Below are 17796 nucleotides of genomic sequence, written 5' to 3'. Positions count from 1 at the left end.
CTTACCATCTTGCCACCTTCATGTAAAAAATTTATTCCACATGTCCAATGTAAACCTACCCTCTTTCAATTTAAAGGCATTGCCTCTTGCCCTGTTACTACAGGGCTTGTTAAAAAGTTTCCATCTTTTTTTATAAGCCCCCTTTATATGTTGAAAGGCTGCAATACGGTCTCCACAGTCTTCTCTTTTCCAGACTGAACAACTCCAAACTCTTTGCCTTTCTTCACAGGAGCAGTGTTCCAGCCTTCTGTCACTTTTTATGTTCCTCCTTTCTACCTGCTTTAACAGGCTCATTTCTATCTTGTACAGGGGACCCCAGAGCTGGATGCAATACTCCAGGTGGGGTCTCACCAGAGCAGAGAAGTGGGACAGAATCACCCTGCAAGCACACTGGTGGCTCACGTCCGGTTTTTCATCTACCAGTGTTCCCAGGTCCTTCTCTGCAGGCCTGCCTTCAATCCATTTAGCCCCCAGTTTGTATTGATATTGAGGCTTACCCTGATGGAGAGGAAAGACCTTGCACTTGGTCTTGTTGAGCTTTATGATGTTCATGTGGGCTCATTCCTCAAGGCTGTCAAGGTCTCTCTGGTGTATCAGCTGCACCACTCAGCTTGGTGTCTGCAGTAAATCTGCTGAGGGTGTGCTTAATCTCACTGTCTGTGCTGTTGATGAAGTTACTAAATAGTATCAGTCCCAGTATGGACCCCAGAGGGACACAGCTTGTTACTGATTTCTACTTGGACATTGAGCCATTAACTGTGATTCTTTGGATGCAGTTATCCAGCCAATTCCTTGTCCGTCAAATCTATATGTCTCTAATTTAGCGCAAGAATGTTGTGGGGGACCACATCAAAGATCTTGGAGAAGTCCAGGTAGATGAACAGAAGTCCATGTAGATGAGTTTCATATGCTTTGGACTGGAACTTAGGTTTTGTTTCTCTCAATAGAGTAGTTTTTGTGCTTCAAAAATGCTTCAGAAACAAAGCCAACACCTAAATTGAGAATGCATTTCAGAATTGCCCTGATCTGAACCAGGTTATTAATGCAAATGTTTTGAGCTGTGTACCTCTGTAAAACTTCAGTACTATGTTCTTCCCCACCTCTGCCCCAAGTTGTAATGACACATTTTTTTCAACTTGTTTAAAAGATGTCATTTTTGCAACATGGCTCTGCGAATAAATGGTACAAATGAGAATAAGGAATAATTTTATAGCAGTTTAGAGCAGGAATGAATAAGAAAGAATGGGAACAACCTGAAAAGCCATTGTAGTAAGAAGTTGAACATGAAACTGTATAGCCTCATAAACTTGGCCAATAAAGTATTGCAGGTAGGAACCTGAAGGATGAAGACATAAGGCAGTGAGGCATGGAAACTCATCAGGAATCAACAAAGGAAGTGTGATACACCTTCTCAGTTCAAGGACATGAAAACCAGATTTTACAGATCTTTGCAGAGAATCTAAAGCGGAGGAGGTAACATGGTTGAGAAGTGAGGTGTGAAAATAAGGCATAATATAAAAATGAATATTTTCTTTTGGTGTGTTTGTGGAAGAAGAAATGCAACAAAATGTCAGGGGTGGCCATTTGAAGCCTTAAGAAACTAAGGAATAATTGAAATAGTCTTAATGAGGTATTAGAAAGTCATGGCGAAAGTTTCAAACCCGAATGAGTCCAGCAAACTCCAGTTTTCATGAGTGGCATTTGAACACTACTGGAATTACAAGCAGATATAACTCTACTGCACATGCTGTGCATTCCTGATAAGAGAGACAATGTGCTTTCATTTGAAATCTGTGAGAAAGGTGGAGAATCCAAAATACTTCGAGGTGTTAAGGTGCTATATATATATATGAAGTAGTAGATGTATAGAAAAGTTTGAAGAGGGCACTCAAGTGAATTTTAACTTTAAGCACTGTGGTAGCTTGTCAGCTTAGTTTGTCAGTAAGGATACTCATGCCTTCCAAAGTAAGCCTCTTTAATGGTTTAAAGAGAAATGTGTTTTGTTTTGTGACCTTTTCCTCTTCCCCTCACCTCTTTATTCCAGCTCTTCTGTTTACCCTCAAGCATTAACAATGGATGAGTTCCTAGCTTGTCTTACATGTGTGAGAATTAGGACATCCTTGACAGCTACAAAGTCACACCAGAAAATTATCTTTTACCTGCTAATGAATGTATGTTGTTTGTTTCACTAACAAGGGTTCTTGGAACTTTGTTCCTAAAATGAATTTTAAAGTAACACATCAGAGTATGTTGTTAATAAAACCTTTGGGGAAAGAAAGGACTTCAGAAAATAATATGAGGAAAGGATGCCTTCTTCTTAATGAACAATTGTGGACTAAGATAATGTTCCTTAAGGAGGTATAGTCAGTTACTGACGTCTGTAGGTTGAGGGTTTTGTTATCTGGAGTCATAGAATTTAAAATCATCTTTCTTATATTTGGGTATTAATACCAGTTGTAATAACAGTCCAGGAATATGCTGAATTACTGCAGTAAGACATTCAAGGCTGTAAGTCCCAAGTGCTGTAACACTATTTGGTATAACAGACATACTGTTGAGAATTTGTGTAAATGTTTTTTGTAATGCAAAATTGTTTTTATTCAGTTTTAATTCATGTTTAAGTAATGTTTTATTATTGGCAGTCTTTAGAAGCTCAACATTCCTAAATTCTGGTGATAATTGTTTTGAATGAAAGCTCAAATTCCAGAGAAAAGTCTAGAAATGAAATTTTATTGGGGGATTTCTTTTTCCGCCAGAACTGTACATTCTGCTCCAAGCCAAGATATGGAGCATGTAACTTAACATATGATCTTTCTAGATGTATTTCTTTTAGAGAAAATGTTTTGCTTACATTCTCGTTCTGCAAGTTACTCATGTAGCAGGTTATGCTACAAAAGTTTGGGCAAAGATGACTTTGTTCCATGGTAACCTGTTTTCCAAAAATACAGATGGAAGACTAGTGCAGTCTGGAACACAGAGTCTTGGATTTATGTATTGCCAGAACTAAAGGAAATAGTTTCTAGGTTCACTGATTTCTACTGAGGAAGACTTGAAACTCATGACCTTTCAAGTTTGCACATTAACTGGTATTCCTTGCATTGAAAAGGTTATTGAGAAAACCACAAACTTTTGCAGGATTCAATGGCATGGATGCAGATCTCAGATGTGGAACCACTATGTTTCACTCTATCTGCAGTATAGTTCTCTGGCTGTAGGCTGGACTAGGAAACGAGTATGGGGAACCCCAGTTCTAGGGTTTGTCTCTAGTTACAGCTTTAGAACAAAGTAACTAATGAAAATTTAAGACTTCACGTTCTTACAAATTTGCAGAGTTTGTCTCAAATATTGGTTTAGACATTCCATGTTCTCTGTTGGTCTCTTTTTATCTTTTAATTGCAGTTGCTAACTGCAACGTTGTTTTTCTGAAGATAAAATTGCCAGTTTGCAAACCCAGTGCAAGTGAATCAAAGTCTGCAAAACTTGTCACTAGATGTAAGATAGGGCCATCCTGGAATTTGTTAATGTTCTGAAGGTTTGTAACAACGGAGAATGGTACCATCAAATGGGATGTTACTTTAAATCTGAATTGAAAACATCTTTCTTCTGTTGTTAGTTCCAACAGAAAAATGATTTTTATGATCATACATCTGTGAATGTTATTCTATAAATGTGTATGTACATGTCTCTTCACTTACATTTTTGTTTGGGTTTTTTGTCTTGAAGATTCTTGGATATCTCAGTCAGCTTCCTTCCCTAGGAATCAGAAGCAACCAGGTGTGGATTCCTTGTCACCTGTAGCATCACTTCCTAAGCAAATTTTCCAGCCTTCTGCCCAGCAACAGCCTTCTAAACAGGTTAAAGTCACATGTGCGAACTGTAAAAAGCCTTTACAAAAGGGACAGACTGCATATCAGCGGAAAGGATCGGCTCACCTTTTTTGTTCTACTACCTGCCTCTCATCATTTTCACACAAACCCACTCCAAAGAAACTTTGTGTTATGTGCAGAAAGTGAGTTTTTTATTTTGTTTCACATTAGCAACTAAATCCAGTAGTACTTGAGATACTCATGCATGTGTGAGAGTTGCTCCATTGATAATATAAAATCTGATTATATAAGTAGTTTATTTAGTGTCACTTCAATGTTGTTTGGAAATGTTGAATTCGCTGTGTCTGCTGTAGCAAAAAAAAAAAAAATGTACCAGCTTTTGAATTCAGAGCATGAGAAATTGTTGCATTAAAAGCCAGTACACTAAAAATAACTGTTGGGGTTTTTTAAGACAAGGTGTCCAGTTATAGTATAACCTGTGACAAAATATACTTCATGTATGAAGTCCTTTATGGAAAAAGTAGACTCTGTGTTATGTGGAAAGCACTCATTTTGATAGATGAAGATACAAAATCAAGAGGCTTTAAAGGGAGGAGAAACTGATAATTGCAAGAAGCTGGAAGAAGCTTGGGAGCTCTTCCAGTCTTGGCAGTATGGTGAGAGGAAAAACCTTATATTTTCCGCCATAAGTGGGGCTACTATGGCAATTTTGTAGCTGGAGAAACCTTAAGTGGGCAGTACAGAGGGAGTGGCAAGCATATCTAGGAGTGGCTTATTCTAGGTTATGGGTCAGGTTTGACTAGTAATTTTTCACTATTTGGTAAACTTAAATTGCCAAAGAGAAGTCTTCTATAACTGTGTAGTGTTTAAGTGTACAAAATAACTGTACTATCTTTTTCTTTCATTGTACTGATTACTGCACTTTCTCATGTTCTCAGTCTGGTACATGCTGTGGTGACCCTGGTTAAAAGACAAATTCTCTCTGAACTAAAGAAGGCTTGCAGTAAAGACTGACTTTGTTAATGTGTGCTTTGGGGAGTGTGGTCTTTGCTCAATCACAGATTTTAAACTAGTGAAAAAGTTTTACTTTGGTGTGCAGTGTGGTGGATTAATGGCTTGTAATCAGATGTAAACTACTGGTTTTTTTTTTCCTTCTTGACACTCAGTAAAAATAAAGTATAGAAAATTGTTGATATCCTGTGTATTCATACCTTAGTACACTAAAAACCTAGAAGATTTAACATGTTGTATATTTTTTAAAATACATGTAAAAACTCAAATTCTCTGAACCCTTTCCTCTACAGGGCTAGTCAAAAGCAATCTGTACTCTTACTGTTGGCATGTTATGTGTTTATACACTATTATTTTTTTAGAAGTAATTTGGTGACTACCATAATCAGCTAACTTTATGATAAAGTTATACTTAATCTGTGTATTGTAAGAGACTACATACAAAACTGCCCCAAATGAAAAGGCTTTATTTTTAAATTATGAGGAATATACTTTATTTCCAGCTTTTTGGGTTATTTAAAATAGTTTTACTGTATTTAATTTCTAGACAACCTCTGTGAAGTCACCTTTGGCAATTTCTGAGGTGATGTTAGTGTTTACTTTTCCAATACTATGCCGTTTTTAGTTAATTACTGTTAAATAGAAGGTAGCATATGCATTAAATTGTTCTCTGTAGTGTGATTTCATTATGAAACTCAGTCTTATTCACCTTTTTTTGCTACCTGGTGGTAGCACTCCAGGTACCATGCCCCATGCTTGCTTCTGTGTTCTTTTCCTACTAAAGAAAACATAATGTTGTCAGATTGCAGTTCAGTGAAGGGTAAGAGGACTTCAGAAAATCCAGGAGATCTCGAACGTAGGTTGCATAGATGATAGTAGTTGTCAGGTCTTTTGGTTATCACATCAGACTTTTGGAGGTTGTGCTTAGATGTATCTTTAAATACTTAGATTTCTTTGAAGTGGAGAAAGTAAAGCCTACGATAAACTTTTTTAAAGAATTATATGGCTGCATCTGAAAAGTCAAAATTCCTAGGTATTTTATTGTAGTCCACTTTTCTAGCACTCTTCTGAACCTTTGTAACTACGTAAGAAGGAAGGTATAGGAATTACCTGGCGTTCTCCTTAGTGTTTATAGTTTTTATTGTCTTGTGTTAGTCTTTGACTTTGCACTGGTCTCCTTTGGTGCAAGTTAATATGTGCTTTGATACAAGTTAATAGCATGTGTAAGTCCTGGTGGAATCCTGCCAGAAGCCGTAAGCTCCTCGGGGGTGGGAGCTCTGCCTTTGTTTTGCAGAACAGGAGAGATAGCACTCCCTAGCACAGATCTTACTTGCTTTCCAGAAAGTAAACCAAAATATGCTGACCTTGATGGAAGAAGGCAGGCTTGCAAGTGTTAATATCCAGGGGCGGTACGATTTTATTTTCAAGGGAGTCTGTCTAGGTTTTTTTCACTCATCTTCATTTTGGGGCTCATAGGTATTGAGTGTCTTGGGCATGTATTTTCCAGCTGGTGATCCAGATGTGCCCAGTCAATTTTTTTATATATTTTTACCAATAGCATTTCCTGTATGTCAATAATAGCGGGTTTTTTTGCTTAGAAGGCAAAAGGGGAAGCTTTTATTTCTTCTCCTTGCTGCTTCTAATGTATGGTATGTGATAGTTTGGGATGGTATAAGTAAGTTTGGTTAGAAGGTTTGTTCAATTCCAAATTAGTTTTATTAATGGTTGGTTTTCTGGTTTAATGCATTAAATTTACACAATTTCATGGGCAACTGCAGGAACTGTTGAGGTGCTGTGGAACTTTAATGGTGGAATTAACTTTTTTAAATTATAAAACTTCAGGATAAGTTTGTGGTAGAGTTTTAAACTTTTTGGTTGTATTTATAAGTTTCAGAAATATGAGAAAAAAACTCTCTCTCTCCTTCTCTCATCTTATCCTGAGATACATACTGGAAATGGTGGAGCTATATAGAAGTAAAGACCATTTATTATTTTTTTACTATGAATCTGAGTTTTTCATATGAAACTTAAGTATGTAACTTTTATGTAAAGTTAGAAAATGGCTTGGTCAAATTTGATGTTAATTTTTTTGTATAAAATTCAGTTTGACACAATTGCATCTAACGGTGCATTAATGTTCTTAGTTCTAGAATAATCTAATGGGGAAAAAATAACCCAAATCCAAAGAAAATAAAATAGGGTTTTGCACAGTAAAGACATACTTGCAGTACTTAGAGTAGTGTAAAAATATTGTTAAACTTAGTGTTCATCCTGTCACTAACAACTGTACACTAAGTAAACTTCTGAAATGTAAGCATTGAAAGGAAGAATGAATCTTATAACATATGAAGTGTTCTTGTTTAAATATATGTATGTATTTATACACAAGCCATGAATTCTTTTTTTTGTCTTTCAGAGATATAACAACAATGAAAGGTACCATAGTTGCTCAAGTAGATTCAAGTGAGTCTTTTCAGGAGTTTTGCAGTACATCATGTTTATCCTTCTATGAAGATAAGCAGAATCCCTCAAAAGGAGCTTTGAATAAATCAAGATGCACTATCTGTGGTAAACTAACTGAGGTCTGATTGACTGTTTTTTTCCTCTTATCTTTCTCAATAATGACATATTCACTTATATTCTGAAATAAGAGAACTGAAGATTTTAAATTTCCTTATTTTCAGTATTTTCATATGCTATGAGATATTAGGATATGTAGGCTTAATATTCATGAAGAGCAACTGAGAGAAGAAAGAATTCCAAGAGGTTAATATTTGATTTTTGTTTCAGAAACTTGAAGTGCCTTTTGCTAATAATCTGTTCTACTAGGCATGGAATCTTGTAATTATAAACCAGATCTCCCAGTAGAAGAATTGCTGTTGGAAAAAAGTCAAGATTTTACTGTATTACCTGCTTCTTTTACTATATCTTTAGAAAGATAATGCAGATGGTTGTAGAAATCTGTAGAATGTGTGTACTTTGGGAATTCTTGTGAACGTGTTTATTTACTCTTGATGCCGTTACCCAGCTCACTATAGTTTAGACTACTGCTTTACACAGCATGTGTGTCTGGCCAGTCTTCATATGCTGTGTTGTTAGCCTGCAAATTGACCATTTTATAAAATTGCATAAATTGACCTGCTGTGATATGCAATGACTACATCCTTCCCCGTGGTCTTTCCTTATAGGCTAAAGAGCAGATGGGTCCAAGATTTTTTTCATAGAACTTTGGAGAGACAACAGAGGCACCCATTCCTGTTTCTAGATTTCATGGTCATTTCAAGCATCTCTGTTCTAAAATAGTGAGCTAGTATAATCTGGTTTTAGTTATTGTACTAGAATGTAAGACTTCTGGCTAGTCTACTAGTTTGTGCTTGTGTGGTGATAGAATAATTTTTATTTTTATTTTTTAGATTCGTCATGAAGTTAGCTTTAAAAATATGACTCATAAGCTGTGCAGTGACCATTGCTTCAATAGATACAGGATGGCAAATGGTTTAATAATGAATTGCTGTGAGCACTGTGGGGAGTATTTGCCCAGTAAAGGAGCTGGAAACAATGTTCTTACTATTGATGGTCAGCAAAAAAGATTCTGCTGTCAGAACTGCGTTGGTGAATACAAGCAGGTAATTACTTCTTTATCTATAAATTATAATTAAATAAACATTAGTACTTCTTAAGTTTATCCTGCTACTAATAACATAGTTTTGCTTCTCATGAGAAAACATAAGTAACAAAGACTTCCAAAAATGAAATTAATGCCAATGAGGGCAAAGTAGCTGCAATGGAACTTTTACTACTGGCTTTTTTTAATGTTACTGTAATAGTGATATCTGATTGTTATTAATGAAAATATAATTGAAATAAAAGTTTCTGTTAATAACTTTTATTTCTTTCTAATGGGTGTATCTGAAGTGTATTAATAGCAAGCAAAACACAGAGGCTTACTGGTCCTTAAGTTCCTTTTTAGATATAAAAGCTCACTTGTATGCAGTTGAAACATTCAAAAATATGCAGAGTATACAGGTTGGACATTGCTGCAAGAAGGCTCTAACTGGTTACACTTTGACTCTGTACTTATACTGTCTAATCTCCACTGTACAGCATAGGATTAAAAAAAATATTGTTACTCTCATCTTTCCATGTGTTAAATTTTCTGCCTTCATTTTCTTTACTTGGTTTGTTTTTAATTTATTCTTTAGATTGTTAAGATAGTAATAATTGTTGTGGTTAAAAATAATTCCAAATCAAGACAAGTGATGCTGATGTCTTTTACATATTACAGAACCAGTTTAGCTCTGAAGCATCTTGCTAATGGTGGCTGGACGGTTTAAATGTTAACCACAGCATTTACAGTATAATAGGATAGCTCTGAAATATTAAATATTTCTGGGGAGGATACGCCATTGGGGTATTCTAGTTTTTTTTGTTTGGGTTCTTTTGCTTGGCATGTTCTGCTCTGAGTTTATAGGGGTAGTGTTCTCAAATATCACAGTACTGTTTTACTTGCAAGAAATTTCTGTTTCTGATTTTGAAAATCAAACCTGAATATGTGAGTGGCCCCAGTGCTGCACATTGCATGGGGTTCTTTCTTCATCTCTTTCCATTTTTAAGAAACCAGTGGTCCAAGAGAAGAAGAGGCATCACAGTGCTGAATATTGTAAGGTTCTTTAATGTTGCCTCATGTATTTGTATTTTCTCACTGGACATTCAGTTCTGATGCTTTTGGGGATGGCTGTTCTTGTGTATATGCTATGCGTAAAGAGCAAATCTGGAAATGGTGTAACTGGAAACATAACATAAGCATTATTCTTTTGTCACAGCTATGCCAAAAGGGACAGGATAGGTTTCCAAGATATTAAAAACATAACCATGCCCAGAAGCCATGGAAAGACTTGAAGAAATATTGAATACTGTATCTTGAAGAAACAAAAAGGCCTGAGATTAACTTTGAACTTGAGACATTCCCACACAACCAATATAACATACACTGCATGTGGAATATGAAGTGAACATGGAATTTTGAGAGGATGAATGATAAATTTATACTTAACTCTTAGAATGTACTCTATTTGTTCAGATATTGTTGTATTTTCTGTTTAGATATGTATTAGAGAATGAGAAGGATATGGGTAGCAAGTTGTATGTTCTGGTTTGATTTGGGGAGGAAGAGCAGTTTGCAGTACCAAGAACCTTCACAAGTAGTGTCGAGTATTGTGCATTATTGTGAGGATCCTTAGGAGAACCTTTAAAATCAAGACATTTTGGTGTATTCTGACAAGCAGATTTTATGCAAGCAGGTTCTTAATTCCTTTGTTGAAATATTTGGTACTGTGCAAGTGTAATAGGCTGTGAGAAGCTTTATTTGAGTGCTCATGTGCATCTGGTTTGGAATGGTGATTAAGTGTAATTCTTAACTGGTAGGTTTCAAATATTTCTGGAGTGTGAAGGGTTTGGAGTATTTTTGATATAAAGAGAAACTCTTAAGGGAAAATCCTGTCTGACCAACCTAGTGGCTTTTTGTGATGGAGTACCCCATCTTTCCTGTAAGTTCCCTTCAGGTACTGGAAGGCCACAATTAGATCACCTCGAAGCCTTCTCTTTTCCAGACTGAACAATCACAATTCCCTCAGCCTTTTCTTGTAGGAGAGGTGCTTCAACCCTCTGATCAACTTGTTGGCCCTCCTCTTTGGTTACTGCAACAGGTTGATGTATTTCCTATGCTGGAGACACCAGAGCTAAACACAGAACTCCAGGTGGAGTCTCATCAGAGCAGAGTAGAGGGGCAGAATCCCCTCCTGCTGGCCATGCTGCTTTTGATGCAGCCCAGGATACAACTGGCTTTCTGGGCTGCAAGTGCACACTGCTGGCTCATGTCCAGCGTCTTATCCACCAGCCCCCCCCAAGTCCTTCTCCCCAGGGCTGCTCTCGATCTGTTCATCCTCCAGCCTGTATTGATGCTGGGAGTTGCCCATACCCAGGTGCAGCACCTTGTACTTGGTTTTGTTAAACCTGATGAGATTCCCATGGCCCCACTTCTTGAGCTTGTCCAGGTCCCTCTGGATGGTGTCCTGTCCTTCAAGTTTGTCAACTGGACCACTCAACTTGATGTCATCTGCAGACTTGGTGAGGGTGCACTCAATCCCTTTGTCTATGTCATTAATGAAGATATTAAATAACACTGGTCCCAGTATGGATCCCTGAGGACACCACTCTTCACTGATGTCCAGTGGGACTCTGAGCCATTGACTGTGACTGTCCAACCAATTCCTAATCCACTTAACAGTCCACCCATAGAATCCATCACTCGCCAATTTAGAGAGAAGGATGTTGTGGGGGACCATGTTAGCAGCTTTACAGAAGTCCAGATAAATGACATCTGTAGCCCTTCCCTAAAGGGCAAGACTATTTGCAAGAACATCCAATGACAGTGCAAAGGGTAATGGGTTTAAACTGAAAGAGAGTAGGTTAGATTAGATGTTGGGAGAAAATTCTTTACTATGGTGGAGGTGAGACACTGGCACAGGTGTTCAAGGCTAGGTTGGATGGGCTCTGAGCAACCTGGTCTAGTGAAAAGTGTCCCTGTCCATGACAGGGGTGTTGGAACCAGATGATCTTCAAGGTCCCCTTCCAACCCAAAGCATTCTATGTTGCTCAAAAATTAGGAGTTTTAGTGTATGCTGTAGGTGTCCAAAGTTACTCAGGACACAATTATTTGGGAATATTTAGTTGTCTAGCAGGATTTATTTTGATTTGAACTTTTATTTGCATTGAGGTTTTTTGAATTGAATGTGTTCAAGGAATTCTGTTTTTAGAAAAGAAATTTCGACTTCAGAAAATGTCACTGACAACCCACTGGGCCACAATTAGTAAATTGTAGGTTGTTTTGTTCAATTGTAACAATATTTTCTTCTGCTTTTAAAGGAGAACTGGTGAAGGAGAGAGTTCGGGAGAGTCATTTCATACTGAAATAAACTTAATGAAATCAATAATATAGAAAAAGTTGTGTTATCATTTGATTACAGCGTTGTGTTGTACAAGTAATTATTGTCTGTCACTTAACAGTTTTAGCAAATGTTTTCTTACAAAAAGAGTTGTAAAATAAATAGGTCATACTGGTATGGGCTTTGTATTAAGCAGTTTATATTGTAAATGTCATACACCTATCAATATTGCTATACCTTTGTAGTAGTAATAAATGAAAACTCATTGTACCTATCTATCTACTTAATCCCAATTTTTTTAATAAATATTACACTGATTTGAACAATTAATTTTCAATAATTTATCATGGACATTTTTTTCTTCTTGGAATGAAAAATTTGAAATTATGGGTAATAAAAATTACTGTGGCTCTCAGAATGACAAGTAGTTGGATTACAGCAAGTAACACATTTGCTACAAAGGGTTTCTTTCCTCTGCTTTATACTGTTGGTGGGAGGAAGAAACAGTGTTATTCCTGGGACGGAGAACAGGTTTTTTCTAAAGTGTCTTAAGTCTCCTTTAGAGCTGATGGATGCACTTAGCTTCCTATGTACCAGTTTCAGAACTTGCTTTAAAACTGAGACACACCTAATCTTTAATATTGTATCGTGTGTTTTACTTTTCTGAGAGGTGATGGCTGTTCTTTCTTTCCTAAAACTCAAAGTGATTACTGAGCTTAGGTGTCTTTCATATAAAAAAGTTATGAAATATAAATAAATAATCTCTGTAAGAATAAAAAAAATTAATAAGCGTAACCTAATTAATGCTCACTGTAGTTATATGCAAGAGCATATTAGTTTCTCGATGACAACAGCCATTTGTGAAGACAGCGAAATGCAAGTCAAGCTTTTTTTAAAAAGAGAAAATAATGATAAAATCATTCCTTGAAAAGTTAAGTAACTGTAACAATTTGAATAAAATGTCACAACAGAACTCTTTTTGGAAGTGGTTATATTTTTTTTAAACCTGAAGATGACAACTACTGCAAAGTTGTAAACTTTAACTGTTGCACTGAGGTTAAAACTCTTTACATGCAGAGGGGCAAGAGGAACTTAAAGAATGACACTAAACAAAACCAAAAAACCAACCAACCAAAAAAAAAACCCAAAAAAACACTTGAAGAGAATGAGATTACATCTGTAAAGGAGGTCACTAAAATTGTCCATGTAATTGTGCAAATGCTGAAATATTTTATTTCTTTGCGTAGGCATTCCATAGCATTAAAAGGAAAATGTAACCATTTTAAAAATTACTGTAGTGATTCATTTGAAAATTAGTATCTATGCAACAAATTAGAACTGACCTCAAATATGCCTGCCATAAGTACATATTAACCACAAGTACCCTGGTTGTTTCAGTGTTTCTTTTTTGTCTCTCCAAAATTAGTCAACTTCCTTTTCAAGGAAGTTTCCATGTTGTGTTGTGATTTGCTGGATTTGGATACATACTTGATGGCCTTGTTCTAGGGAACAAGTGCAATTCTGTGACTCAGTTTGTGCAACCAACCATGCCTTTCAAATTTCAGCTGTTCAACTAAGCTAAAGCTGAGTCTATGTCAATTTAAAATATACTTTGCTTCCTGACCTGATCAGTCCACAGTGCTCTTGATTCTACCATGAAAGCATGTAATGCCTTCATTGCTAGTTTTAGGTGTTTCTTTGCTTTTTCTGCTGTTTCCGTAACTAGAATTCTTGTTAGAATATTATCTGGGATTTGCTTTCTTTGGGTGCTTTTTGGAAGTGATGGTCTTCATCTACTGTCAAAAAGGGGGGGAAGGAGCTCTAACAATTTATTCATAGGTTTTTTAATAGCTCTGGACTGAAGTGACTACTAGATGAATGCAAGCCAAATGAGTGTTTTACTAGTTGGAAAGGCTGCTTGCAGTATCTTTTTATCTAGTAAAAATTTTTCTTCCATACTGACTGAAAGTACATTTGATTGACTTCCTTGATTACATGAACACTTGCTATTAAATGTGCTTTGAGACTAACCAGGCTATGCCATCCCTTGAAGCTATTCGCTTACAAGCAATAAAAAACCCCCACCCTAGGCAGTTGTGCTTCCTTATTCTGCTCCTTGCCAAGCAACTGCTTTTGTGAAACTCTCTTAAAACTCATTTTATCTGTTTTATTTCTGTGCAGGGGTTTAAGAGCCTTCATTGTATACAACAATGTGCGTATCGTTTCTGCAGCATACAGTTCATTGCTTATGCAGAGTTTGTTCTTAGTCTCATACAGTGTATTGTTATCTACTGGTTTAAATACCACCAAATGCAGTGATAGAATGTCTTGTCACTTAGTACTTTAATGGAAGCATCTAGGGTTTTCAACTTTGTCTTGTCCCATGCAGTGTCTGTTCTTTTTCTTTGCTTTTTTGCTACTAAAACAGAACTGTCCTTCCTGTCCTCCTTTTATTTTCATAGTACAATTAACTACAAAATTGACTGCTTCTTGCTGTTGTTACTGTTTTATCAACTCTCGTTTCCAAGTGTCTGTTTCAAGAGTAAATACTCTGACAAAGTCAGTAATTATGAGAGTTGAACAGCCCCTTTACATTGAAATATTAGAAATATGGACTTTTATTTCCTCCCCCCCCCCCCCCCTATTTCTGGTCACTCTTAAAGAGAAATTCTGTGGTTTCAGCCAGTACAAACTATGGTTTAACAGTGGAATCTCTTCCTCATATGGTAAACCACTTTTGTTTGCTTCAGGTAATACTTAGTTTGGTATTAAGTAATCTCTGATAATACTGTTGTCTAATACTATGTACACTTTTACAAATGGAGATAGTTAGATGCTTTTTACCCTCTGCCATGGTTAAAAGACAAAATCTTTATCAACCATGGAACAATTATTTCCCCTTTCTTCCTGCTTAGTCGTGTGGGGATTTTTTCTGAGACCTCTTGGTATCTATGACTCCAAGTTTCTTGCATCTCTGATGCAGATCATATCCTTCTAGAAACTATCCTGTTCTACCTTTTCTTCTACTGTTTATTTGCTTCTGTTTTCTGGAAACTCCTCCTTACTTTCATTTATTGGACTATCTGACATTTATTTTGGAGTTTGATCTTTTTTCTTAATAGGATGTATGCAACAGCTTACATGTTCCTTTCAGTAAGATGTAATGGAAGATCAAGATTCCTAAAATTTTAGTTGGTTATAATGGCAAGAATATAAATTCCTCAAAAACCCTCTAAGTGAACTTTATTTCAAGGAATTTGGATTTCTGTTGAAACAATTCTTTTAATTCTGGAATATATCCCATCCATCTGGTATGTCTTGTCTTGCATCTTGATAACCACTTTTGTAGTTGTCCATTTGAGTTCGACACTGTCCTAGTGGATGGAATGAATATTTGAAATGTATCTAGATCTACTGACTTGCAAGAGTTTTCATATCACATTATTTTATAATGTGTCTTATCTATCATGAGATACCTTTCATTAAATAGACCTTATTTCTAGAATTAAGCTTCTAAGAGGGTATACAACAAGTCATAAAACAATGAGTGAGTTTAGAATAAAATATAATAAGAGGAGAATATTCAGACTTCTGCATCTACCACGGACTGTGCTTTGGAAGAGGTCAAACATGCAATCGAATCTAGCAAAAATTAGGTCATCTCAAGGCAGAATATAGGTGGAGTACTGAGGGACAGATGTCAGACTACTGTCCATCAATATTCCACTCAAAGAGCACTGACCATTATTGTTTAGAAATTTTGCCTGTGGCTTAACTTAATTTATTTGTAATTGGATACAATTTTCTACGCTCATTTGGTGGTGTTTTTACTTAAATTTTACTTAAAATTACAGTCCTCAAACATGTATATGTTTTCATAGGATGCTGTAGATGTGAATTTACAAGTGGTACCCAGAAGGAAAATACTTGATACTCTCTCTTGTGGCTTGGTTCTGAGTTAATTCCATCTTTGAAGGACACTGACTGCAGGTTTTGTTTATAGTCATTTTTGCTTACTGTTGAAATACCAGTTTAAGCACAAGATAAAGCCAATACTTCATCTGAAATGGAAGATAACTGCCGAGAAAGCACCTTTAGAGAAAAAGATGTGGGTGTCCTGGTGAAGTTGAACACGGTTGTAGCAAAGATAGCCAACTGTGTTCTGGATTGTATCACACAGTGCTTGAAGTCATCTTCTCAACCCTGCCAGTCAAACAGGGTCACCTGGAGCAGGTTGTCCAGGACCACATCCTTTTGAGTATCTCCAAGGATGGAGACTCCACAGCCCATGTGAGCAACCTACTGCTTTATCAGCAAAAGTGTAGCCAACAGGACAAGGGAAGTGATTTTCTTGACCCATGACTCTCATCCGTCTGAGTTTTTGAGACTGCGTCTGGAGTACCATGGCCAATTTTGGATTCCACGGGATGAAGGGCACTGGCATACTGATGCAAGTTCAGTGGAGACCTACCAAGATGTTTAGACAGCTAGAGCATGTGACATAGGAAGACAGCCTTGGGGAGAGCCTGTTTGTTCAGCCTTGGAAGCGTAAAGGGGGATTAGTTATCTGGTGGAAGTAGATAGAAGACGACAAAGTTGAACTCTTCTTAGAGCTGCAGAGCAGAAGAAAGAGAAGCAAGAGACACAACTTGAAAACAAGGGGAAACTTCTTTAGATAGAGAAAAAGCTTTTTCTGTAAGGGTTGTGAAATCCTCCTGAGGGGTTTTGGAATGCTCATCCTTGGAAATACTCAGATTTGACTGGACAAGGTCCCAAGCAACCACCTCTGATCCTGCCTTGAGCAAGAGATTGCACTTGACATCTAGGAGATCCCTTTCAGTCTATTTAATCTTGTGACTTTGTACTCCTGAAACAAAAAAGGAAGCAGAGATTTTTAAAATAGTCTGGAAGTTTTGCAGTTTTAGATCCCTCTTTAATTAATCAGTAATGAAGATTTTGGTATTTTGTTCTGTTTTTCCTCTCTGCCAGTGAAGTTCTTTTTGTCTCCTGCCGTGTAAAATCAACAACATTGAAACAGCATTACATTTTCCTTGGTTTCTTTTCTGAACACCCACTTTTCCTTGAGGATGGTTAAAATACTAAATTAAAAGTGTACTGTAGTAAGAATATGAGAAAGGTGTTCTGGTGCCAGTCAGGGATTGAGACTCCTGTGGTGTGTAAGTGGGCATGCAGGGAAGAGTAAGAACAGGGCAGGTACTTAGGATATTTTCCCCTGAACATTCTCAGCTTCTGACTCTCTAGAGGTCAGGGAATCTCTTGAACTTTATGCAATGTTCCTGTATGCTGTTTTTGGTGAGTCTCTTTAATTACTGCTTGTCCAGTCTCCTTGTGAACACATACAAACAGTTTTTCCATCCATGACTCTCTTTGGTAAGAGGGTCTGCTGACTTGCTGTTTGTTACATGACGAGCTGCCTTCTGTTGTTTGTTTTGAAACTTCTGTTGATATTCATGTGATTTCTTATAGTTGTTAATATTAGAAAAGACACTGAACGGTTGATCCATAGTGCCCTACATCATACCATTTTTGGTTCTGTCATTATCCTCCTGAGTTATCTTGTTTTCAGGCCAAAAATCTTTACCTCATAAGGACATTCTTTGACCTTATGTATTACTATAGTTTTCTTTGGTTTAGGGAATCTTCTATTTGTTTATGCCAGCTAGAAGGGTCCTTTCCATAAAAGGATTCTCAAATGTTACTTTTTCTACAGAAAGGAATTAATACTACAGATTCTTAGAGATGAAAGAGAACAAGTGATGAATATGAGAGTAAAAATATAAGTTACCTGAGAACCTTGAGAAGAGAGAGTCTCATCTGGAAATTTCATAAGAACAGGACAAAAGTCTTGGTTTGTGATAGGGCTATTCAAAAGCATAGGACAGGAGGAAGTCTTTGAGTTAGACTATTAAAAAGCATAAATGTTTGAGATACCTGTGTAATACTGATTGAATACTTTCAAGTATGCTTTAATCTTTTTTAATAATAGTGTTGTA

General features: G+C 36.7%; 1 protein-coding gene across 13 annotated transcripts in view; it reads left to right on the top strand.

The window, feature by feature from the left end:
• ZMYM2 (zinc finger MYM-type containing 2) overlaps positions 1-17796 on the top strand; it is an 87493-nt gene that overhangs the window by 23881 nt on the left and 45816 nt on the right. For all 13 annotated transcript variants that reach the window (XM_027652812.1, XM_027652865.1, XM_027652855.1 and 10 more), the window contains 3 exons: positions 3724-4009; positions 7255-7420; positions 8252-8464. In XM_027652812.1, coding sequence (XP_027508613.1) covers positions 3724-4009; positions 7255-7420; positions 8252-8464 — 665 coding nt within the window. The remainder of the gene's footprint in view (positions 1-3723; positions 4010-7254; positions 7421-8251; positions 8465-17796) is intronic.

Source organism: Corapipo altera, unplaced genomic scaffold, assembly GCF_003945725.1.
Source record: "Corapipo altera isolate COAL_440 unplaced genomic scaffold, ASM394572v1 0, whole genome shotgun sequence".
Lineage (NCBI taxonomy): Eukaryota > Metazoa > Chordata > Aves > Passeriformes > Pipridae > Corapipo > Corapipo altera.
Note: the sequence above shows the minus strand (reverse complement) of the source record. Positions and strands in the feature narration are given on the sequence as shown.